Genomic DNA, 26,309 nt, shown 5'->3' on the forward strand with positions numbered 1-26,309 from the left:
TTGTTAGTTTTCACTTCCTTATCTAAAGGAAGATGGAAAATACTGTTCATTTCTGTAACCTTATAGAAAAATTATTGACACTCATTTTACCCCAGTCTGTTTGAAAAAGAAACTGGACCACACTAGGGACAGTAATGTGCCTTCATAGCAGAATAAATGCTGTTCTGATTTAAAGGACCTTTTGTAAAAGATCATTCACCACTATCTATGTTCTTTTTCTTTGCCTCCTCCCCCCACCGAAAGCTCGGGGTTTAGATCACATCGCTGAGAACATTCTGTCATACCTGGATGCCAAATCACTATGTGCTGCTGAACTTGTGTGCAAGGAATGGTACCGAGTGACATCTGATGGCATGTTATGGAAGAAGCTCATCGAGAGAATGGTCAGGACAGATTCTCTGTGGAGAGGCCTGGCAGAACGAAGAGGGTGGTGAGGCTTTTAACGTTCTTACTGTTACAGAGCTTCAGGACCTGGCCTTCCAGTCTCTGGAATACAGTATTATTGGGAGCCATGAGACCACTTATCTTTTGATACAGTGATTTTGCTGTTTTATAGCAAAAAATGTTAAATAGTTGTTCGTGTACTTGACAGTTTTTCTTCTGACCAGTCACTCATAAGTGACATAATAATGTGTTAATACTGCTTTGCAAAAAATCATAAAAAACTGGCCAGCCATTCTATTTGAAGCGTTGTGTTCTCTGGGCAGAGATTGGTATCCTGAAAAAGGGCTTATGGGCAATTTATAAGTCAAGTAGATGGCTTTGAATCACACAGAAGCCATCAGATCTAGCTTTCCCCTAAAATAATCCAGAACAAATAATTATTTTCTTTTTCAGATTTCTTGCCTTCAGCCCTTGCCTGTGGTGTTTTATCATCTTTGTAATCAAAATTATTTTTATGCCCAACTAGAATAAGAACTCAAGCCATCAGAAAGAGGGAAGATTGGAATTTAGTATAAATCATTGTTTCTTTTTAAGACTCTTATATTTTCTCAAGATTTTACTGCTTAATCCTGAATCCCTTAAGGCATTATATAGTTAGCAGCCCAAGAGATAGTCACCAATTTTGTTGTTCTCTTAATGTAATGGTACCATTTCATTAGAACTTCTGGAAGATGTCTTCTATATATAATTTTCTCTCAGAGGATGTCTCTATAATGTCACTATAAGAAAGTTGGGTGTGAATATTTTATAAATAAAATAAAGGTGACATATTAAATGTTTTAGTTGGGAGATATGTACCAGCAGGCATATGTATGCTCAGTGATATCCTGAGCAATTAATTTTATGAATTGTTTATCGTGGATCATAAAGAGATACAAAACAGTTAAGAATGGAGGATCAGCTTTTCTTAGCAATTTTCATAGAAATATAGTCAGCTCCCTTACTTTTTTTGCATCTTTGAAATTCATTAAAGCATAATAAACATAATGACCTCTAAACATTATACCAAGTGCTTCAAGAGATTTCTGTCATTCTGGCTATTAGGAAGACTTTAGAATTTCTCCCAAATTCAATTAAATTAGGAAGCAAACGCCAGGCAGTTTTGGGCTATGTAAAAATTGCATAAGTGAAAGTTATTATTTCTCCTTCCCAAATATGTTTTCTTTATTCTCACTTACTTCACTATATAGAAAACTAGAAATCTTACCTTTCATAACTAATTTCATAATTTGGAAATAAACTCTTTATATTGTATAAAAAAACAAAAAAGTATATAGTTGTATGGCATTCAAAGTCCATCATTTTGCTAAGCATGCCAGGATGAGCCTTAGAAATAGAGGAGGCAGTTGCTTACATGGGAAAATTTTAGGGCAGCTAGGAATATTCCTCCACCCCTCAGGGGAAGAAAAAAAAAATGAAAAGAAACTCCCCTCCAAATAAGTCCTGACCTGAAATTTCAGTTGTAGAGACTTATTCCCATAGCTATAAAGGTTTTGTTCCCTGTTAAAATGTACTTTGTTCCCATTTGGACTGTAAATGACAATAAGCCTTTATCACACCTTGAGACTTTACAAAGTCTCTTTTTTTGAAGGCAGGGAGAACAAGAAGTAGATGGACAGGTCTTGACACATACGTGTGAAAATGCCAAAGATAAATGTAGGCTCCACAGTTTTGCTTAGGGTTGGCACTAAAGATCTATTATGTTAGTTACACAGAAGAAAAAACCAGTTAAGATCATTGAACCAGACGGCTTTTTGGCCTTTTAAAAGGGTGTGTGAAGGTATAGCTGAGAAATAATTCAGGATTCAGCACCAATTATCACTCTTCCCTCTATCTCTTCAACCACAGAAACCCATTCCTGCTCTTTTGAGGATCCTTCAGAGTTCTGACTGTATTCCTTTGTCTTTGGCCATATTTATCAGCTTGATACAGACCCATGAAATTTCAAATATTTGTTCACCCCATGAAGATCGCCTCCAGTATCCCCTTCACATTCTGTGGCTGCTTATTTTTACATGTTGCCTTTCTTCCTGTGTTAGTTGTCCTTCCCCACTTAAAAAAAAAATTAATCTATGATCACTTTTTCATTTTTTTCTTGCAGGTTGTCTTAACCAAGCCTCCTTTGTCAATAAAGTCTGTTATACTTCCCCAAATACTGTCTTTGAAAGTTTCTTCCATTGCTTCCAACCAAAAATAAATAAATACAGTTTTCTAAAAAAGCTTTGGGTTTAATTTCCACTCTACTGTTGTATTTTATATCTAGATGAATTTGACACTCTGCCCCTAGGACATGAACTCTTATTTTCTCTCTTGAATAATACTGAATATTCTCTCTGCTCAGTAATGGTAACTCTTAAAAGTATAATAAAAGACCACTTGGGAAAAGTCCATTTTCTTAATCAGCAGATCACATTTTATGATAATATTCTGAATTTAATATTTAGCATTTATCATGTCCTCACACTCTCAGAAGTACTAGGCATTTCAATAGAAGTGGTCCCTGTTGTCAAAGAGCTTCCATCATAAAAGGTTTTGACTTACAAAATAAATATAGACTGAGAAACCAGTTTTCAACACTTAGCCACCCTTTTTTGTAGCACCTTTGATTCAAAGAAACTCAAACACTTTAGCAAGGTGTGATAAATACAGTGGGGTAGAAAATGAGATCAGAGGTTTGTATGATTTCTTTTTCCTTAGGGTATAGTTTCATTGCATATGAAGAAAATCCTGGGGTGCTTGTATACGATTGCCAGAGATTAAAAGGAGGACAGGAATCTCTGAGAAATGGTGGGCATTGAGAGACAATAAAGTAGTTAGGGCTTCCCTGGTGGCGCAGTGGTTAAGAATCCGCCTGGCAATGCAGGGGTCGTGGGTTCAGGAATCTCTGAGAAATGGTGGGCATTGAGAGACAATAAAGTAGTTAGGGCTTCCCTGGTGGCACAGTGGTTAAGAATCCGCCTGCCAATGCAGGGGTCGTGGGTTCGAGCCCTGGTCCGGGAAGATCCCAATGCTGTGGAGCAACTAAGCCTGCGAGCCACAACTACTGAGCCCACGCACCACAACTACTGAAGCCTGCACGCCTAGAGCCTGTGCTCTGCAACTAGAGAAACCACCACAACGAGAAGCCCACACACTGCAACAAAGAGTTAGCCCCCACTCGCTGCAACTAGAGAAAGCTCGCGCACAGCAGCGAAGACCCAACGCAGCCAAAAATAAATAAATAAATAAAAATTTAAGAAACAAACAAAAAAACCCACCAGAGATATAAAGTAATTAAGAGTGTGGCCTCTGAAGTCAGACTTAGATTCAAATCCCAGGTCTCCTCACTAGCTGTGTGACCTTGGGCAAGTTGCTTAGCCTCCCTGACATTTGATTTCTTCATCTGCCAAATGAATATAGTGATTCTTACCTCATTAAAGGATGTTGACGTTGAAACTATTAAATTGTAATTATTGACCAGATTTTTTTTTTTTTGCTGAGCTGTGCAGCTTGCGTGATCTTAGTTCCCCCACTAAGGGTTGAACTCGGGCCCCCAGCAGTGGAAATGCCGGGTCCTAACCACTGGACCGCCAGAGAAATTCCCTATTAACCAGATTAGAACCTCTTCATTCAAAATCGGTTTGCCTGCAATATGTTTATAGAATAATATTGTTCAGAGAAGTGTATCTTGAAGCCCAAATTATTTCATAATGTGTCTTGTTTGCCCTTTTCTTTATGTTGATATATCATGTTTCTTGTTCCTATTAGTCCCTTTAAAAAAAAAAAACTATTGTTTTAGCTTCTCTGTTGCAGATTATCCTTTTTGTATCAACACAGAAGTCAGAGCCAGCTACCTTCCTGATAGGAAATTTTCTCAACTAATTTTCAAGGTGTATAATAGGAAGAGGGCAGGAGAGAAGTGCTCCTAGAGACACTGAACAATTAATTATTTTGTAATGGAGCTATAGAGGGAGGAGTGGATGACTGGCCCAGAGAAAACATGATTTCTCTGGTGCCAGGATTACACTCAGAGGCATTTCTGCCTATCTCCACTTTGCAAGGCACAGTGCCAATGAGAACAGCAGTTAGTACACCCATAGTGGGGTTTACTAGCTTGCACACCGTGTTTGGTGGGTTCTTAACTTCAGGATGAGGAATTAAGTTTTTTACCCAGCAGGAAGTGATTGCCATTTACTGATTTTTTTTTGTAGCAAAGATCTAGCTTGGGATATGAGTATTCCAGAGATGTTCTGTCATAAGGAAGGAGATGCTAACAAATGTTGCTCACTGGAATCAAGGAAAGGCAATAAAATCCATGTATGTATGTACATAGCCAGGAACACACCTGTGAAAGTCAATTTTGTGCCTTAGACTGGACAGCACAGTGCTCTTAGGCATTTCTTTTTTTAATCTGCTTTCATAATTGCTGCTGGACACTCCTGTGGTCCCTTTGTTTTCTGTCAAAATTGCTCCTTTTAAAGCATAGCTACACTGATCACCAGCAGCCTGGGTGCCTGAGCCGCCAGCACACCTTACCCCATATAACTGGAGACTAGAAAAAGTGATCTCTGTGACAGAGCCATTCCTGCTGCCCACAATGCTAGGCTCCACTGACACTGGCACAGCTTTACTCAGTGAAAAAGAAGTCTTTGGGGCATGTGCCTAGTTCAAAGGTGGTCGTTATCATCACTAACAAAATTTTCAAAAGATAAGGCCAATGAATCTGTCTGTACAGTGGTCTGATAGTCAATAGATGAATTCTGAATGTGTGCATTCCATTTGTCTATTGACATAATATTCCTGAAGGCCTGACACTCTGATGTTCTATACTAGAAATCATCATGTTTTACCCAGAAGCAAATCAATGTTGGCAGAGTTCCTTTGAGCCCAGAAAGTTCCTCCTTGACATGGACTCTTGAAATTGAGCTTAACTTCACACCTCTCCAGGCTAGTTATGGAGATTATATGGAATGGTAACTGTGAAAACACCTTGAAGAAATAGGAAGTTCCTTGTAAATGTATAATATTATGATTTTTATTGGGAAATATTTGTTGTTTTTTAGGGGACAGTATTTATTCAAAAACAAACCTCCTGATGGGAATGCTCCTCCCAACTCTTTTTATAGAGCACTTTATCCTAAAATCATACAAGATATTGAGGTAAGAATCTATGTATATTTGGGTATTTGCCAAATACTAGAGAATCAGCAACATTCTTCAGTAACAGCATTGTTACAGCAAACCCATTAGGGTTTATTGTGTGGGTTAAAAATCAATTTCTTTACAAGTGAGTAGGATAGGTAAAATATAGTAAATTCCCAGGCAAAAAAAATTTTAAGCTTTTAAAAACTGTTTACTGATAGATAAATAGATGAGAGAATACGATAACAGCAGTGAAACTGCTAAAGTTGCACTTATAAGCCATTATTCAAATATCTTCTGAATTGAGCCTTCTGTGGAAGTTCACTGGTAGAAATGGCCACCACAAATGAAAGATGAGCACTGAGTAGGTAACCTCATGTGGTTCATAGCTTGCCCTCTGTTGGTGAACAGTCTCTTTCTAGCAGGTTTATTATTTAGTTCAACGAGTTACATACAGGAGAGTTCTAGGAAATAAATCTTTAATTACTTTGCACATGGAAAAATGTTTTACAGCGTTAAATAGTGGCTTTTTTAAAAAAATGCCTTAAGTTTTATATATCCAGTAGAGTAAAGCATTGAGCATTTGTCATTGGTTACCATGAAAGTCAAGTAAGAACTTAGTTCTAGTCCTCTCCTAATTATTGCTTCTTTACCATTCCTTCTTCTCAGACAATAGAATCTAATTGGAGATGTGGAAGACATAGCTTACAGAGAATCCACTGCCGAAGTGAAACAAGCAAAGGAGTTTATTGTTTACAGTATGATGATCAGAAGATAGTAAGCGGCCTTCGAGATAACACAATCAAGGTGAGGTCTCTTCAGTTATGGGAAGGTAGCAGAAGGGGTGAGGATGACCACAGTATAAAGCAATCAAGCATAAACTCTAAGCAGTATTTCCAGAAAGTAAGAGTTTTAGATTGTTTCCAGTCCAAAAGCCAAAATTTCCTTAAAGGAAAAATGCCTGCTTCCCTCCAGAAACGCATGCAAATGGATAGGGCTAGGGTTAAATTCTCTTCTTGAAGTGCACTGAATGGGCTATTACTCTTTTGGCCTTCACATAATTATAGGCTACCGCTGTTCCTTAATGAAAAGGATAAAGTCTGCGTTAGTACTGAAGCCACATATATATAGGTGCTTAGCTATACGTATAGGAAAGAATGCATTCCACACTACTCTGGGCTTTGATTCTTTTGGGGAATCAAACACATAATAGAGCCAGCAAGTCTCTGCAGCACCCCATTATCATGATGATCAAAAGGATCTTGTTTGCCATCCTAGATCTGGGATAAAAGCACATTGGAATGCAAGCGAATTCTCACAGGCCACACAGGTTCTGTTCTGTGTCTCCAGTATGACGAGAGGGTGATCATAACTGGATCATCGGATTCCACAGTCAGGTAGAAAATTTCAAATGATCTTTTGAACTCTGAAATAATCAGATTCACTCTGTTCTGCCTTAGATAGTAATTTTGTATGTATTTGCATGAACACAGTTATGAAACTTCATAACCAAAAAAGAATAAACAACCAGCTCTCCCCATCATTGTGTCAGTCTAAAACTAGAAAACTTGATTTAGGAATGGTTACGGTAAGTTTACATTTTTGTACATTTAAGAAACTACAGGGACTTCCCTTGTGGTGCAGTGGTTAAGACTTTGTTTGCAGTGCCAATCCAGGCGGCCCCAGTTCTATCCCTGGTCAGGGAACTAGATCCCACGTGCCGCAACTAAGACCAGGCACAGCCTAAATAAATAAATAAATATTTAAAAATAAAAAAAAACAATTTAATTACAAAAAAAAAGAAACTACATATTCTATTTTGATTTGGGGGAATCATCTATTACAGAAACTTGGTATACCTTGCATTTCTTACAAAAGCCACCTCATGGGGGAATGACATGAATGGAATGAAGCCTTCCTTTCAAGTGGTTATAACTGTAGTACAGGCATGCGTATCTCCTTTAAAATGTATACAGGTGAGCAAAGCTCTCTCTTTGTCAACCCCTCCCCTGCTGTCCCTGCAGTTTTTAATTGCAAGCTTCACTCAGGGAGGGACCTTCAATTTCCAGAGGCATTAGTGATTTGATGACACAGCCATTATGCTGCTGGAGTCCACTGTAGCTTGAGTTCTGGGTACTAGCAGCACTACTGGAAACCTCTGTTAGGAATTTTGCCTTGAGCTAAAGGATTTAGCAAACATAATGCATCAAAAGTAACTTTAAAAAAATAGGGAAAAAAGCAGTTAACTGCATTGTTAGATTCTCTGAAGTTAAATGTTTACCATTCCAAGTTATCCTCTGTGAATAGAAAAGGCCATTCCTGTTTCTTGTCTTTTGACTTAAAGGCACAGCAAATTCTGTTTTTAGAGTTATCAACGTTTAACATTTATTGGTGCTTGTGGAGTGCCTCAAGGAAGCTGAAAGATTGTAAAGGCTAACATCATTTATAGGACAAGGGAAAAAATGATTTTCTAAAAGAGGGTTAAACTGAAAAAAGAAATACAATGTGTTGTAAAAAACAAAGTAAATATACAAAAATAGAGTGATCAAAGTAAAATATACCTTCACAAAAAATTCTCAAGCTATCCAAGGGTCACACACTCTGCTGTGAAGCCCATATTGATATTGGGATGGCTGTTCTTGATCCCTACACTCATTTAAAGCACAGAAATGGGGCCTTACATTTAGAGTCTAGATAATTTTAGGCCTTGATCTATGTGGTGAAAAGGTCCAGCATGATCAAACTCACATCCATAGTACTAACTCAGTCTGTTAGGGAAGCTTCTTGGCCTATGTCAGTCTAGGACCTGAGGGCTGTCTGTGGGACCACCAATGCTGTAGTTATTAATCAGATTCCCAGTTTAAAATGTAACAGATTGAATGTTAGAAAGTTTATGATAATCTTGAAGTCTGTGGCCAATTCTCTGGGGATGGTCGCTGCAACCTCATTCCAGCCCCCTGAAACTAGCCCAGATTTCACATTGACAGCATCCCATCCCCTTCCTCTTCCTTCTCTCCCAGTCCAGCCCTCTGTCTACCACTTCCCCATGGTCCATCAGTACACTTTAACTCAGCTCAACTTCAGAGCTGCAGAAGGAAAGTAGGGTGTAACACTAACTATGAGAATAGGGTGGGAAGGGTGGGGAGTGAGGTGGTCCAATACTTGTAATAGATTGTAGCATGAGCTCCTCCTCAATCTCGGATAACCTTAATGTTGTTTGTTCCAGGGTGTGGGATGTAAATACAGGTGAAATGCTAAACACATTGATTCACCATTGTGAAGCAGTTCTGCACTTGCGTTTCAATAATGGCATGATGGTGACCTGTTCCAAAGACCGTTCCATTGCGGTGTGGGATATGGCCTCCCCAACTGACATCACCCTCAGGAGGGTGCTTGTTGGACACCGAGCTGCAGTCAATGTCGTGGACTTTGATGACAAGTACATCGTTTCTGCATCTGGGGATAGGACTATAAAGGTAAAAAGGCATTTTTCAGTAAGTCCCCAACTTAGAAAAGGGAAGTTCATGTGGAAATCTGCTCAAGGGCAGTTTCATACTTAACCCTCACTGCAGAATACTTAATATTTAAATCAAATACTAGTTTTGCGTAAAAAGGTAATGAGTGAGATAGGTTGTGTGACAATTTGAATTAGGTTTTTATTCCTATAAATAATGGTGAGTATGAAAAGGGCAGGGGTAAATTTAGGTTCAAGAAAATTTGTCTGCAAGACCAGACTAACCCCATAAGAGTACATCAATTTGAGGATTCTCATGTGATAGCAGCCAGCTACAAATTAGCCGTATATTACTATGAATTAAACTTGTCATTTTTTGGTTTGATTTGGATTGGTTTGAAAAGTTGAATTCCCCCTATTAGTTCAGTCCTATTTTCTGCCTCCCAAAAACTCCAGTTGCCATAGATTTTGCTAGTGAAAGCACCAGATCAACTGCCAAATGCTATTTTTATTTCAGGTATGGAACACAAGTACTTGTGAATTTGTAAGGACCTTAAATGGACACAAACGTGGAATTGCCTGTTTGCAGTACAGAGACAGGCTGGTCGTGAGTGGCTCATCTGACAACACTATCAGGTGAGCAGCAGGTGCCCTTGCCCAGAAGGGATCACTATTATCCTGCCATTCATTGTTTGTGCACAGATCAAACAGATTTTCAACTGTGTTAAGTTTATAATAAAACATTTTTCAGTTTCTGTAGCTTCTTACAGATCAAAAGTTTGCCCCAAGCAGAGAGGCAGCATAGCAAAGCCTTTTGTTGATGTGTTTCCTTCCTGTAATAGTTTTATCACCATATAGACCTATTTAAAAAGAACTGCTTGAAAGAGGAAGTGAGCAAGAGAGATAAAAATGGAGGCTGAAGGCCCTTCTCTTTAAATTTCTCCTGTCTTCAGTTGAAAAGTGCTAATAAATAGCTAAAGGCCTTTTCTCTTTGCCACTGTTCTAAAAAAAGAAAAGAGATTTGTTTCCCTGCTAGAAGTTGTGCATTTTGTTTTCTTAGCATTACATAATTAGCCAGGGAGTTACCAGTCTTTGAAATTATGAAGAAATTATGAAGAATCCACAAATTGAAGTACTTTTTGGTATTTGTCCTTCATGAAGATGAATGACACTCATATGAATAGAATTTGGAAGATTTATCAACCCTCTCCCCCTCCTTCAAAGAAGTACTAAGGAATGAAAAGGCCATTGAAAAAACAACAGATAGATATTGTTACATCTAAGGAAATTAGCATTCCTAGAAATCCTTTGGATTGGTCAGAAAGCATACATAATTTAAATTAGTATATAAAAGTTTTTGAGAACTTACTTTGCATTTCCATTATATGAGAAAAACTGTCCTGGACAGTGGGGTGACAGCGGAGAGTGTCCTCAGTGACAAAGGTGGACATACTTTGTGAGGGCAGGATGTCACTGATACTGCGTCTCATTCTTATTAATTGTGATTTTAGGAAACATTATTTTTCTTGGCTTGGTCATTTCCTTCATAGGCAACTGTGTACATTGAATTCATCTTTTATATTCCTTGGTGACCCTGATTACAGAATTATATGAAGGTTGGTGCTTTGAAAATATATACTGCATATTTGAACTTAAATCGTACATTTTTCTGCTTATACGGCAGAAAAGAAATAAATTACACTGAAAGTAATACATTTGTGTATGAGTGTTGATTGATTTTATTTTTTGGATATTTTAAAAGATGTATGAAGTATGTTATTATAACATTCCAAGCTTAGAAAAGAATACCTGAAAATTCACTTGACTCAATTTTCTCTTTTAGATTATGGGACATAGAATGTGGTGCATGCTTACGAGTGTTAGAAGGCCATGAGGAATTGGTGCGCTGTATTCGATTCGATAACAAGAGGATAGTCAGTGGAGCCTATGATGGGTGAGTTTGCTAACAGCGTTTTTTAAAAAGCTGCCTGTTAATCCCTCCTGCCTTAGAATGTTAAATATAACCTTTCCTTGTCTCTAAAAGATTATAGATATCACAGAAAAAATCTGATACAATATTTCTTGTGTCTAATCCATATATTCACCTCTCCTTTGTTTACTCTTTTCTAAAATATGCTTCCCAATCATTTAATTGTACTTGTTTGCTCATGAATTTCATTAATATTTTGGCTTTTTGGTTATATATTTATCCGTTCTGCCGTATAAAGCAAAGAACTGGGTAAACCCACTATATCAGGATATGAATATAAAATAGTGACTTATTAATAAAGCTGAAATGTTGGAGGGCAATATCTTGAGGGTGGGGTGGCGCTTAGTATGGTACAGTCTTGAATTTTTATCTCTCTTAGTGATTCCTAAAAGTACAGCCCTCTTGTCCTCACTTCTAGCATTTCAGTCACAATGAGTTAAGTAATCTTTACTTTCCTTCAGTCTGATTTCGAATGGTCATAGAGTCCATTCATGTTGTGGATAGATCCCATGTCCAGCAATGCTAATAAGCACATAGTAAATTCTTACAAAAGTGTATTCACTTATGAAGTGCTGTCTATCATTTCTCCTCATCAAGGTGCCTGATTTGGGGAAGTAGAAGGTCACAGTTCAAATATTGGCAGCTTTTTATTTTATTTTATTTTATTTTTATATTTATTTATTTAGCTCCGCCGGGTCTTAGTTGCAGCACGTGGGATCTTTTTAGTTGTGGCATGTGGGATCTAGTTCCCTGACCAGGGATCGAACCTAGGCCCCCTGCCTTGGGAGTACAGAGTCTTAACCACTGGACCACCAAGGAGGTCCCTGGCAGCTTTTGTAAATATCAGAAACTAACTTACAACATTATCTTAGTTTATGAGCTGGCTATACTGATATATTAAGACAACTCTTAAGTAAGTGTTAAGAGACCCACTTCCTCTGCTTTGAGTCAGCCATCACTCTTCTACCCTTGGGAAATTGTTCAGGGTATGATGACATGTTCCAGATAAGTCCAAGGTTGTATTTTCTCATTGCCCTGGTTTTGATCTATACCCACTTACTTTTTTCTTGGGTTTTGTCTGTTATTAATACTTACCTTGAGGAGACATGACGTATACTTGATTTATAGAAGGGCTATACTTTTCTTATTTAAATCAAAATATGAGGATTTGCTTATATCAACTCCAGAGCTCTTAAATGGACCCCAGTCCTCTGATATGTGTGACGTGAGCCATTCTTAGAATTGACCAGAAAGAAGATGCCTCAGTTATAGGTTTCTAGGTCTAAGTGATCTCTTCTATCATTAAGAGTTCTAATGTATGGATATAAGAACTCCTTTTGGCCCAAAGTATGGTGTAACTTTACCATTCACTCTCTTCAGTTTGGTTAAAGCTAACCTGTTTGTCGTTTTTAGGTTAATCACGTACATTTTCCACTTTTAAGAATGAATGCAAGGACTGAGTCTCCAAAACAAAAAAGTTTTTGTATATTCCTGTGAGCTGCACTTATAAACTATCTTCGCCATACATATTTATTGCCGTGACTTTTTACTGTTCTTCCTGTATTCCCTTAATTTTGCTTTTAACTAAGATTTTTGTCCCCTTTTTGATCTTTAGAAAAATTAAGGTGTGGGATCTTGTAGCTGCTTTGGACCCCCGTGCTCCTGCAGGAACTCTCTGTCTACGGACCCTTGTGGTAAGAGCCTTATTGTTTAGAGGGGTTTGGGGAGCAGGAAGGGAAAGAAATTAACATTGATGTGCTGTGGAATACAGAGCTGGATTTGATAGTTAGAACTTCACAAAGCCTACTACTAAGTGGAAAGGCAACCAATACATGACAATAAAATATGTTTATATAGCTGCCTTTCATCCAAAAGTGCTTTAGAGACTGTATATGGAGAAGAATGTGGCAGCTGTTCAACAGCTGCACGGCAACTCTACACACAGTTTAGTACAGGAAGTGAATAAGAATTCTCTATCTGCCAGAAACAGTAGGGGGTACTTAGGGAGAGAGAACATAATTACTCAGTTGGAACCTGTCCAGAATCTGAGGACCTGCACACCTGTGCCTGCAAAAAGTGCCAGGGGAGTCTGTGTGAACCCCCTGGTCAGCCCCTGAGTTACGCTTCCTGTTTAAGGCATGCCGCCTGCAGCAATTTAAATCTCATCTCTTTTATACTAATATACCCCCTTGCCCAAACATCTTGATATTTGGGCAAAGAAGTGACATAGAAGGAAGAATGTCACCTCAAAAGCACCAAGTCCTTTATCGTGGTGTTAGCCAAAGGCCCAGATCAGAAAATGGCTTAAGGTTTGAAAGCTGCTTCCATTAGAAAAAGATTAAGTGGGACACCAGGGAGGACAAATCTTTTGCACAATTCAGGGAAAAGATGAGAGCAAGCATTTGAAGCCCAGTGTTCTGAATCCTGACTCTCAACATTTAGGCAGCCTCTGCTTTGGAGAAGAGGGAGATGCATTTCTTTGTCTTCCTTGTTGGATTTAAAGCTCATTCTTATAGCACCAGACCTGCTTTACCTGCATGTTTCACACATGGTTTTTAAAGTGTGTACTTTAATTCATTTGATTTTTGAAGTATAATTTACATACAGCAAAATTTGTCCCTTTTTTAGTGTACTTCTATGAATTTCGCAATTGTGTAAACACCACAGTCAAGATATAGAACATTTCCATCACCCCAAAAATGATACCCCTTCATATTAATCCCCTCTCCTCAACCCCTAGCAACTGTCCCTATAGTTTTGCTATGAGTGTCATATAAATTAAATCATATTTATGTAGCTTTTTGCATTTGGCTTTTTTCACTTCTTTTGAGATTCATCCACATTGTTGCATGTGTTAATACTTTGTTCCTTTTTATTGCTGAGTGGTATTCCATTGTATGGATGAACTAATTTCTTTATTCATTCACCAGTTTAAGGACATGTGGAATGTTTTCAGTCTTTGGTGATACTGAAAACATTCCCATACAGGCTTTTGTATGTACATTTTTTTCTTTCATTTCTCTTGGGTAAATACCTAGGAGTATGATTTCTGAATATATATTTAAATTTAAAAGAAACCACCAAGCTGTTTCCCAAAGTAGCATTTTGGGAGTTTGCAAATGCAAACCATTTTACATTTCCACTAAACAATGTGTGAATGTCCAATTTTTCCACATCCTTGACAGAACTTGGTGTTGTCAGTTTTTAAAAACATTACAGCCATTTGAGTAGGTGTGTAGTGGTTGTAGTTTTAATTTACATTTCTGTGATAGCTAATGGTATAGAACATCTTTTCATGTGCTTCTTTTGAAGTGTCTTCACATCTCATCCTCATTTATTTATTGAGTTGTCTTACTAAGTTTTTAAAAACATTTATTGTGGTATAATAGACATACAATAACATGAGCATATTTAAGTATACAACTTGCTAAATTTTGACGTATGTACAAAACAGTGAAAACATCACTTCAGCCAAATAATGAACATATCCTCATGCCCCCTATTACATAGTAATCCCTCCTTCCCATCCCACCCCACTTTTCCTTGCTCCTATCCCCTGGCAGCCACTGATCTTCTTTCTGTCAGTATTGATTAGTTTACATTTTCTAGTGTTTTATAAATGTAATCATAACAGTATGTACTCTTTTTTGCCTGTTTCATTTCACAAAGCATAATTATTTTGAGATTCACCCATGTTGTTCATATAGAGCAATTTTCCTTTTTGAAAATTGCTGAGGAGTATCCCATTGTATGGTCATACCAAAATTTATTTATCCATTTGCCAATTGATGAAAATTTAGGTTATTTCCAGTTTGGGCCTATTACAAATAAAGTTTCTATAAACATTTATGTACAAGTCTTTGTATGAACATATATTTTCATTTCTCTGGGATAAATCCTAGAAACAGAATGCATAGGTCACATGGTAAGCATATTATTAATATTTTTAGCAACTGCCAAACTGTTTTCCAAAGCATTGTACAGTTTAACATGGTAGTACAACTGTGCATGAGAGTTCCAGTTACTCCATACCCTCACCAATACTTAGTACAGTCTTTTTTGAATCCTTCTAATAAGTGTGTCATTGTACTGCATTGTGATCTTAATTTTATATCCCTAATGTTAATAATGTTGAGCATCTTTTTTTTTTTTTTTAAAGGGGGACTTTTAAAAAAAATTTATTTATGTTTGGCTGCATTGGGTTTTCATTGCTATGTGCAGGCTTTCTCTGGTTGCAGCAAGTGGGGGCTACTCTTCGTTGCCATGTGCAGGCTTCTCATTGAGGTGGCTTCTCTTGTTGGAGGGCACGGGCTCTAGGTGCGAGGGCTTCAGTAGTTGTGGCACACAGGCTCAGTAGTTGTGGCTCGCAGGCTCTAGAGCACAGGCTCAGTAGTTGTGGTACACGGGCTTAGTTGGTACACAGGCTTAGTTGCTCCACGCCATGTGGGATCTTTCCAGACCAGGGATTGAACCTGTGTCCTCTGCATTGGCAGGCAGATTCTTAACCACTGTGCCACCAGAGAAGCCCCAGTGTTGAGCATCTTTTCATATGTTTATATGCCATCCATATATCTACTTTGCTGAAGTGTTTGAATGTTTTGCCCATTTTAAAAATTGAGTGGCTTTCTGATTATTGAGTTTTAAGATTCTTTTGCATATTCAGCATACAAGTCCTTTGTTAGGTATGTGATTTGCAAATATTTTTTTTCCAGTCCATGGTTTGGTTTTTTATTCCCTTTAAAGTATCTTTTGAAGAACAGAAATTAATTTTGATTAAGTCCAGTGTGTCAATTTTTCTGTTAGGGATTATGTTATTAGCTATTATATCTTTTAAAAAAAATTTATTTGCCTAATCCAAAGTCACAAAGATTTTCCCCTCTATTTTCTTCAAGAAGTTTTATACTCTGAGGTTTTACATTTTAGTCAATGATTCATTTTGAGTTAGTTTTTGCGGATGGTACAAGGTATGGATCAAAGTTCATATGGATATCCGATTTTTCCACCTCCATTTATTCAGAAGACTATCTTTTTTGTCTTCGTCTTCTTTTTTTTTTTTTTTTTTAGATTTTTATGTTTTATTTATTGCTGTAGAACAACTGCCTGACATAGAGAAGATACCATTAATGGCTTTGGAGATTTGTTTCCCCTTTTTCTTCTTAATAGCAGCTTTGTCAAAAACAAATTGACCATATATGTGTGGGTCTACTTACGGACCTACTCAGTTCCATTGCTCTTTTTGTCTATCTTGATGCCAATATTATGCTATCTTGGTTACTGCAGCTTTTTAATAACCCTTGAAGTCAAGTAGCGTTAAGTCATTCAACTGTGTTCTTTTTCAAAGTATTTTGGATTCTTTGAATTTTCATGTGAATTTTAGAATCTGTTTGCCAGTTTCAACAACAAAAAGTCTGCTGAGATTTTCATTGGGATCATGTTGAATCTAGATAGATTTGGCAAGAATTGACTTCTTAACAATATTAAATTTTCTTTTAAATAAAGACCATTTATTTAGGTCTTTTAAAATTTCTCAGCAATGTTTTATAGCTTTCAATGTAAAGGTCTTATACATCTTTTGTCATATTTATCCTTAAGTATTTGTTATTTTTAATGCTATTATAAATGGTATTTAAAATTTTTGATTTCTGTATTGTTCACTGCAAGTATGTACAAATACACTTCTTTTCCAATCTGTGTACCTTCCATTTTTCTTTTTTGTTTTATTGTACTGACCATCAGTACAGTGCTCAAAAGAATTGGTAAGAGTGGATGTCCTTATCTTCGGGAAAAGGCATTTGGTCTTTTACCATTTTATATATACTTTTATATAGATATATGTTAGCTATAGGTTTTTCATAGATATATTATCAGGGGATTAGGAGGTTCCCTTCAGTTCCCAGATTGCTGAGAGCTTTTATTAGGAATGGATGTTGGGGTTTTTTTTTGTTTTTTTTTTGCGGTATGTGGGCCTCTCACTGTTGTGGCCTCTCCCGTTGCGGAGCACAGGCTCCGGACACGCAGGCTCAGCGGCCATGGCTCACAGGCCCAGCCACTCCGCGGCATGTGGGATCTTCCCGGACCAGGGCACGAACCCGCAACCCCTGCATCGGCAGGCGGACTCTCAACTACTGTGCCACCAGGGAAGCCCTGGATGTTGGTTTTTGTTAAATGCTTTTATCTGCATCCATTGAGGTGACCATATGGTTTTCACCTTTATTCTGTTAATTGCTGTATTACATTGATTTTTGATATTAAACTTTGCATCACTACAGATCCCATGGACATTAAAAGGATTCTAATAAAGGAATACTGTGAACAACTCTATGCCCCCAGAATTGATAACCCAGATGAAATGGACCAATCCCTTGAAAGATACAATCTTCTACAACTTAGGAAGAAATAGACATTCTGAACAGACCTATACCTATTAAAGAAATTTAATAAATAATTAATAACCTTCCAAAACAGAAAGCACCAAGCCCAGATGGGTTCACTGGTGAATTCTATTAAATGTTGAAGGAAGAAATTATACCAATTCTCTATAATTTCCTCCAGAAGATAGAAGCAGAGTGAATACTTGCTACCTAATTCTGTGAGGCCGGCATTACCCTAATACTGAAACCAAACAAAGATATAACAAGAAAAGAAAACTACAGACCAGTGTGTCTTATGAACACAGATGCTCATCTATCTAATGAGCTAATTTACATCTTGTAAAGAATATAAAATAGTGCAGCCTCTATGGAAAACAGTATGGTGGCTCCTCAGAATATTAATGATAGAATTACTGTGTGATCCAGCACTCCCACTTCTTGGTGTATATCCAAAAAAATTAAAAGCAGGATCTCAAAGAGATCTTTGCGTACTCATGTTCATAGCAGTATTACTCATAATAGCCAAGAGGTTGAAGCAACCCAAGTATCCATTGATAGATGAATGTATACACAAAATGTGGTGTGTTTGTGTGAATATATATATATATATATATATATATATATATACACACAGAGAGAGAGAGAGAGAATGGAATAGAATAGAATATTCAGCCTTAGAAAGGAAATACTGTCACATGCTACAACATGGATGAAACTTGAGGACATTATTCTAAGTGAAACAGGCTTATACCTGCTTATGAGAGCCAATTGTTAGACGTTCATGAATTTTGCAAGCTGGTTGAACTCAGATGGGTAGCTTGAAATTAGCCAGGATAGAAATTTTTAGACCATAAAATGTGCAAATGCTTTTACAAATTGGGGAGAGTTAATTGATAACTATATACCAGCACACTAGTTATTATTGCTCATCGGTCCTTGGCCTCTGATTGTAAAAGAATCCTAGAAATACAGGGAAGAGGATAAACCCAGGGAGGTACTGAGGAATGTTCTCATTCAGCCTAAGTCTAGGAGAGTTAGTAATGAGAAACTAGTGTACTATTTGACACGTATCAGCTCTAGTAAATATTACTTTGATTGTATACGAAATCAACTACCCAATATTTGACTTTTCCATCCTGCCTTTAATCCAAGTTAAGGTTTTTCTCTGTATTCTTGAAACAGCTAAATGGTAGAGAAAACTATCAGCATAGCCTTTCCATAGACTCCTTTTGACAAGTTGCTGAATTTGTGTCCTTTTGATTTTGAGTAGTTCAAAAGTTTTGTTTCTGCTTCTTTAGGAGCATTCTGGAAGAGTTTTCCGACTCCAGTTTGATGAATTCCAGATTGTCAGTAGTTCACATGATGACACAATCCTCATCTGGGACTTCCTAAATGATCCAGCTGCCCAAGCTGAACCCCCCCGCTCCCCTTCTCGAACATACACCTATATCTCCAGATAAATAATCATACACTGACCTCAGACTTGCCCAGGTATGAAAAAGAATTGTGTACATAGCACTGTGGGTAGGAAATGGAACATTGGCTGTAAGGTATTGTGAGTTCATGGAGTCTTCTCATGTCCTTTATATATCCAAGTCCTGTAAAGCAGGAGCTGACACCATGAGACAGGGCTGGGGGCTGCACATTGGACACTGCCTTTGGTTGAGGTAGCCAGCCTCAGTTCTTAGATGATTCTTGAACTAGATCTAGATGATCCTTGTGTAGTAGAACTAATATTCCTGCCTCAGTAATCTAGTAGGATTTTTAAGAAAATAAAATGAGATTTGAATCAGTTTCAAAACTAAGAGTATTGACCCCAAAGCCTATGGCTTTGTAATTCCCAGATTAAACTAACACCTTTAATGGAGACCCTTTAACCCAAGTAGATAATCTAATGTGTGAAAGGAAAAATTTCTTGGTGAAATATCGGGCTGCCTTCTCACAGCTCTGCCTTGTCAGTATCATTTGATTGTACAAGGTAGCTTTTCTTTTATCCTTATCCGCATTCCCTACTGCCTCCAAAAAAGAAAAGAACTATTTTTTGACCTTGGAAGTAGCTCTGGAGTTGGTGAGAACTCCATATAATCTCCCACTCAAGTCTCCATCCTGTCTCTGGGGCAGGAAAAGATCCTAACATTCATCTTAATCTATAGCCATTGTATATTTAGGTCATACTTGGTGCCCTAACCAGTTCAAATATAGGTAATCAATGGTTTGGGAAAACTGTACTAGCTACTGGGGAGGATTGCCATTATTGTGATTTCTTGTTTCCCATACTTGCCTCCGTTCTTGTGCCAGAAGTACACATTTAGTACACTTTTCTGCACATCTTTCTATAGTGGTTCTTCTGACCAGGGTGTTCCATGCCCTGCTGGGCTCGCTTCAGTGCTCACTTCTCTCACAGAGGACACACTGCTTCCTCAACCAAGGCACACAGACAGGCCTAGGTGAGAATCCTAGCTGCATGCCCTTGGGCAGATAACTTCCCAGAGCCTTAGTTTCCTTATTAGTAAAATGAGAGTTGCAATACCTACCACACAGAGCTGTTGTGAGGATCCCCTTGAAATGTTATATGTAAAATTCTTAGTGCTTAGCACAGTGTCTAGCACATAACAGGCCCTCACTAAAAAGTAGCCATTAATTAGTATTAATATTGTAGTCGTCATGTACCTATCCCCTCCTTTTGCCAAAATTTTCTCCTCCTTAGATTTTGATGGCATTTTGTCATTTTTAATATTCTTCCTGGCTCTCTGATTATTTATGTCTCCTTCTTTCTCTCACCCCTAAAACATAGACATCCACTAAGAGTCTGTCTCGGGCTTTTCTTCCTTATCTGAGTTCCCTGCTTTGGCTGCCTTATCTCTTCCCGAGGCTTCAGCTCTCATCTCTAATTTGTATCTGTAGTCCCAACCTCTGCCTAATCTCCAGGCCACATTTCCAGACACCACCTACACACCTGTCTTTGAAGGTACTAGGAGCACTTCTAGAGCACACATCTAACAATCAGGCTCTCCCCTCATCTACACTGCCAGTCCCCTCCAGCCAAGCAACCAGATGGCCTCACTTCACTCCCCCACTTTTGTTAGTGGCACACTGCGTTCATGGCTACTAAGGGCTGGAGCCTCAGAGCTGTCCTCGCCCGCTCTACCATTATAGGGAGCAGCTGAAAGCTTGATGCTACACCCACCATAGTCATAATCTCTAGATATCAGAGTCACTCTACAGCCCTGACCATGTCAGTGAGCCCTGCCGAGTCACTCTACAGCCCTGACCATGTCAGTGAGCCCTGCCGAGTCCCCAAACAGGCCATGTAGCCTTTGACAGAAGCTCCTGCATGGCATGGACAGAAAGCGGACATTAGGAAGGACCTCTGAGACTTTCCCCCAATTGACAGCTAGTTTAATATTCTTTTCCTCTTAGAGAAAGTGAGAAATATAGGAAAAGGGATTAATGACTATGTGCTCTGTTTTCGCACAGGACTCATTAAAGTTGCGGTATTTAACGTATCTGCCAATACCAGGATGAGCAACAACAGTAACAATCAAACTACCACCCACCTTCCCCGGACTAGCTGAGGAGCAGGGCTTTAAGACTCCTGTTGGGACACAGCTGGTCTGCAGTCAACCCAGGATGGTTTACTCAGCACAGCTGACTGCTTCCGTGCTGCTATCAGAAGATGTCTTCTATCTTTTGTGAATGATTGGAACTTTTAAACCCCACCTCCCCTCCATCTTTCCTCCTGCACCTGTTTTTTCCTCATTTGGTTCCAGACAGAGATGACATAAATATATTTAGTGTTTTGCCAGAATCTCTCTTGCTTTGCCGTTAAGCAGAAGAACTAGTTTCCTATGGAGCCTACTGGGAGAGAGCCGCTTCTAAGGGACAGGGGATACAACTTCAAGCCAGACGGCACCCAGTGTCTCCCTGTAAACTGCAAGAATACCCAGCACCTGGCAAGATCTGCCCAGCCCCACTGTGCTTATGAGGAAACAGCTGTCTGTGTAGCCTCTGGGGCAAGAAAGAAAGAAAACAAGAATGTACACCCTGGAAGATCTGGGCCTCTTTCCTTCTATCTCCTTCTCTGTTTCTGTCCCTCTTGCCCCTTCTCCCACTCCCCTTCAACATGTTTATCTGCTCCACCTGAGAAGAAAGAGTATGAAGAAAGTATCCTCAGTTATCATGAGGCAAATGAGAAAATGCAATACTTAGAAGAGTTAAGTACTCTTCAGTCAAAATTTCAAACCCAGGCTTTTGCTGCAAGTGACCCTATGTGGCGACGATGGATTCTCAGACATGGTACTGTCGTCGTATTTGCACCTCTTCTCTCTTCTCCTTGTAACACCCACCCACGCCCCCAAAACAAAAGGTGGGGAGGGGCAGAAATTTCCTGGGCTCCTTCAATGGCCACATCTTTTCTGGACTCAGCAGTCTCCTCAGTTCCACGTAGTGTGGAAAGGAGTTGCTGATGGCATTTCCTCTCATTAACAATTAGATGTGTAATAAAGAGCGTACTTTATCTTAAATCACTGCTAAGGCTCAGCCTACAGAAGGGGTTGAAATGGCCAGAGCCATTCTGCATAATGGTTCACATCTCTGATTTCCTCATCAGGGCCTGCAAGTACCCAGGCGTGCCTGTATCTTTGCCGAGACCACGATCAGACTAGCTTACCAGGTGGTCAAGACTAAAAGGTGATGTCTTTTTCATTTAAGCCAGTAAATATTGTCTCTCAAAAATCAAGCTAATCATCTCAACCTTGCTCTGCAGAACCTTCCTTCTGCTTTTCCAAACCTGGTATTTATGAAAGGCAGAACTGCCAGAGAGAGAATCAGGGTGAAGTTTGGCACACAGGGTTTATTAATGGCACAGAAATGCCTTCTCTTTCCTTTTCTTCCTTCTCTTGGCCTTATTTTACTCTCCACTCTCCCCAGTAAAATTCCCCTGGCAGTTGGTGAGCAACATAAATAAATGGACTTCAGGAAGAGCCAAGGCTTACTGGCTACTTCAAAATCAGCTATAGAGGCTTCAGGTGCAGGGCACGTGTGCCCCCCAACCTGGGGGCACAGGGAGTACTATCAGTATGTGCCCGGCTTGTTTCCCTGGGCAGGAATGGGCCTTCACCAGCCATCTTGTGTGGCACAGACACACCCATCAATGGGCACAGGGCAGTCTCCAAGTCTTCCCTTGGAAGCTGAGCAGACAGGCCCATTGTTTCCGTTATATCAAAGCAGTTGAGTAAAAGAAAGGCCCCTTTTAACCAGCTGCTGTAAAAACTTCAGAATGGGATCCTGTTGCAGGCGACCTCAAAGCCAGGCCACCTTTAGTTGGGGGCAGGGGGGGGGGTCATCCTCACTCTTTCCTCTGCTTTGCCAGAAGGAATCCTCTTCCCAAAATATGCCCAGACTGAATCTTGTTACGTACTGAGAGGCAGGTTGTGCATATGCATTTTCCCTTTCCTGCTTTATGAGTGCTTTTAAGCTTTTAGTTCCAGGTTATAGTCAGAAAACATTTCCCAGTGAAATGATTGTCATTGCTTGGGAAATTCTGGGTTGGCCAAAAAGTTCGTTCGGATTTTTCCACACATCTTACAGAAAAACCCAAAGGAACTTTTTGGCCAACCCAGTATTTTCTGAATATAATTTCCTTACCAAATACCCACATGCTAGATGTATGTCTTCTATTTAGCCACTATCAGGGTTCCTTGTCTATTGTCTTGACTGTGTGTGTGTGTGTGTGTGTGTGTGTGTGTGTATGTGTGTGTGTGTGTTGACTATTAATGGCTTTTTGATTGGTTAAGGATTTTGCTATAGATGAGGCAGAGGGCCATCCCAGGTCAGGCATTAAAGAGGCATGGATTTTGAGCTATTTCAAAATATTGTCCAATAGCCATAACTTTACCAGTCCTTCTCTTATATGCTGCTATTCAGAAGTGGAACCATGGAATATTCATTGGTCCCCAGGGTTTTGCTCTCTCATCTAGGTTCAGTTGAAGGTATGTTGACAGGAGCTTGTCCAGTACATCATAAATGAGATCAAGGGTGAACGCTGCAGTCTGGAGCCATTAGCTCTATGGAGGATATTCTCCAGGTTGTCCTCTGCTGCTCACAGAAATGGGAATGAAGTTAAGTGGTCTGAAAAACTTGTCGGTCACATTTCTCAGCTCCTGGGGGTCATTTACCAGTTCATTGTAGAAGAAATAATCAGGTAAGTAGAAGTTTGTTTCCAGAGAAGGTAAACGCCACTTACCATCTCTGCATGATTTCAGTGGGAATCGATTATCACTAATCCCCACCTGGGCTAGAATAAATAAAAAGTTTGACCTTTTTAAAAAGACAAGAGAAATGAAGTCTCAACACCTCCAAAGGAATGGTAGAAAAGGAGCTGAAGGTGTTTCTGGGCTCTGAAATGAAATGTCCCCATTGTAGATTAGTCTCTTCTCACTAAAATTCCAATTTAGGCCTGAAAGAAACATCTCATAAAGATGGGAGGAATCCTGTTCAAAGGCAGGCAAGGAGCGTGTGCATGCCCCTGCACCTGGTTACTCTGTGGGCACTTGTGAGCTCTCTGTTCACCCTGGGGCTCCTTGGACAAAACCAGCATGCCTTGCTACATGTGTGTGTATTTCCACTGCTGAGAACATCCTTTTACTTTCTTAATGTGCAGTTTGAAAATGGACATGAATTGTGAGTGGGAGGCCTTTTACACTTGTCCCTTGGCAAAATTCTTTCCAATGACTCTTCACCAGAAACTTCAGAGATAGGGACTCTCTGAAATTCTATTGACAAGTAATAAAGTCTGGCCCTCATAGCTTGTTTCTGGGAAAGACCCTGGAATCCCTAAATCATTCTGTTTTCTGCTTGAGTAAGAAAAATCCTTTTTTATTTTTCTTTTGTAAAATCAAAAGCTGAAGAGAAGAAAATATGCACTCTTCTCCTTTGCTGTCTCCTGGTACCCATTGGTCTGAATAGCTGTGGTTGGTCTGTTTCTTACTTAGCACTTGGTTGTACGTGGAAACACAGGGCTGGGGGTGGAGTGGTGGGGGGAATATTGGAATAATTAGGGCAAAATTTTCTTCCCCAGAATTAGACACCTTTGTATTGTTGACCTTCTTGGCATCTTAGATGGTAATACCTTCCTGCCTAGAACAGCGCAGGCCAGAGAGGCTAGGCTGCAAGCTTGATTCTGGAGGAATCCGAAGTACTTCCAGGTGTCAGAAGGGATGCTTCGATGCCTACCACCTGTTTGATGATCAGGTTTGCCATATGACTTTAATCCGTATTTCTGATCTCCTCCTCCATTTCTCTGAGTTCAGCAGACTTCCCCGAGCTGGAGAACAGAAAAAGGTGCCCTTGCTTCTTTTTGCCTTCCTCTCTTCCCTCCTAGAGTAACCCTCACTTCTACCAAGTGTACCTGAACCTGCAGGCTGAGTTTATCTCCCCAGGCCTCATCCACATAGCCGATCGCTGACAGACCACAGCCCCTTACATTATTCACAGTCTCAACATAATCAGTGTTGAAAAGACAGCCATCTCTTAGTAGATTAAAGCTGAGTTTCTCTTCTTGTTACTTTACCTGTAGTTCATTTGTGACTTCAGAATCCTTGGAACTGAGGAGAGAAACCAAAAAAGCATGATTATGGCTGCTGATTTCAGGTGGAACTTAATGCACTGATATCCAGAAACCTCTTCTGTTGGAAATTGAGTACCTATGACCTAAAATTTCCTGGAGACAGATGACATCTGCCAACATCTCTCCAGCCCGCCCAACTGGTTCCTGGGTGGCTGTGTGGGTGTTTAACGGTCAGTGCAGTAAACAGCATTATAAAGCTTCACCTCCCCTCTGTCCCTTTCTCTTCTTGGACACTGATGGAAAAGACCAACTGGAAAGGTTAGATCTCTGGGTACCAAGGATACTAACACTTTCCCAAATCAAGCCCAACGCAGACTGTTCTGACGGATGTTCACTGGACTCCAGCTATGGGGCAGGCCTGGCAACAAGTGTGAGCCTCCCTGAGAGCTTTCGGTTGGCTCAGCCTTTATTCTCTAGACTCTTCAGTACTGACTGCTTTGACTTTTGTGATTATGTTATGGTGATGTGTAGTCAATGTACCAATATGTTCACAACCTAGGATCATGGTAATACAGTGTGTTTTGTTTTGTTTTTAACTGTTCAGAAAAAAAGTAACTTAAATTACAAATATAAGATTAAAATGAATGTCCTGGGTGTCTTATCTCTTTACACCAACACGAAGAGGACAATGACTTTTTCAATATAGAAACTGAGGGAGTAAACAGAGACCTTTTGAAGGTAATCTGACATGAGAAAGCAATATTGAGAGAAGACAGGGCCAAATGGGTATGAATAAGTATGGGAAGGGAACCCAGGCATACAATTAGTGTTCCATGTTGAATTAAATTGAAGCCAAAAGTGATGTCTAACTTGGGAACTGGTCACTATAGCCTTGGCCTACCAACCTGAGCTCAGAACTTAAGTTTTCCTCTGCCACCTCATTAGGTGAAAAGACTTGGGTTTCCCCGGCATCCCATTTGATCAGTTTCGAGATGGGAGAGCTCACATTTGGGAGTAATTTCAAGAGAGATTCCAACAAGCTATAAAAATGAAGGGAGCATTGACTGGGGAAACCCACCCTCCTTCCCTTCTTAAATCAAACCTAGGGAAGTGAGTACCAGGTTGCAGCCAGACCGTTCCCTCCTCTCCTCCCTCTTCCCCTCTAGTGCCACAAGCAGGAACCTCAGCAAAAGTAACTCATCCTTGTTCTACATCTATGGGCTTTTAGTAGTGGTGGTCCTCCCTGCCTGACAAGGCCCCCTGGCTCTGTCAGCCTTGTTGTGCCTGTTGTACCTGGATTGACAACTGCGGTCATTAGAGCATTCTCAGACTATTAGATGACAGGGCCCCAGTGCAGAAGTA

The 26,309-nt window shown here is 39.5% G+C and overlaps 1 protein-coding gene across 11 annotated transcripts in view; it reads left to right on the forward strand.

The window, feature by feature from the left end:
• Positions 1–25,592, forward strand: part of BTRC (beta-transducin repeat containing E3 ubiquitin protein ligase) — a 182,530-nt gene extending 156,938 nt beyond the window's left edge. For 8 of the 11 annotated variants that reach the window (XM_022568996.2, XM_022568989.2, XM_022568994.2 and 5 more), the window contains 10 exons: positions 244–430; positions 5,487–5,583; positions 6,235–6,372; positions 6,844–6,962; positions 8,792–9,041; positions 9,537–9,655; positions 10,863–10,973; positions 12,625–12,703; positions 18,679–18,871; positions 20,858–25,592. In XM_022568996.2, the coding sequence (XP_022424704.1) occupies positions 244–430; positions 5,487–5,583; positions 6,235–6,372; positions 6,844–6,962; positions 8,792–9,041; positions 9,537–9,655; positions 10,863–10,973; positions 12,625–12,703; positions 18,679–18,840 (1,262 nt within the window). In that variant the 3' untranslated portion in view covers positions 18,841–18,871; positions 20,858–25,592. The remainder of the gene's footprint in view (positions 1–243; positions 431–5,486; positions 5,584–6,234; positions 6,373–6,843; positions 6,963–8,791; positions 9,042–9,536; positions 9,656–10,862; positions 10,974–12,624; positions 12,704–18,678; positions 18,872–20,857) is intronic. The other 3 variants (XR_016388153.1, XR_016388152.1, XM_089898074.1) reach the window with 3 other exon arrangements.
• Positions 25,593–26,309: the final 717 nt, after the last annotated feature.

This window comes from Delphinapterus leucas, chromosome 16 (assembly GCF_059928025.1).
Source record: "Delphinapterus leucas isolate spDelLeu-1000000601 "Yukka" chromosome 16, BTC_Dleu_Yukka2, whole genome shotgun sequence".
Classification (NCBI taxonomy): domain Eukaryota; kingdom Metazoa; phylum Chordata; class Mammalia; order Artiodactyla; family Monodontidae; genus Delphinapterus; species Delphinapterus leucas.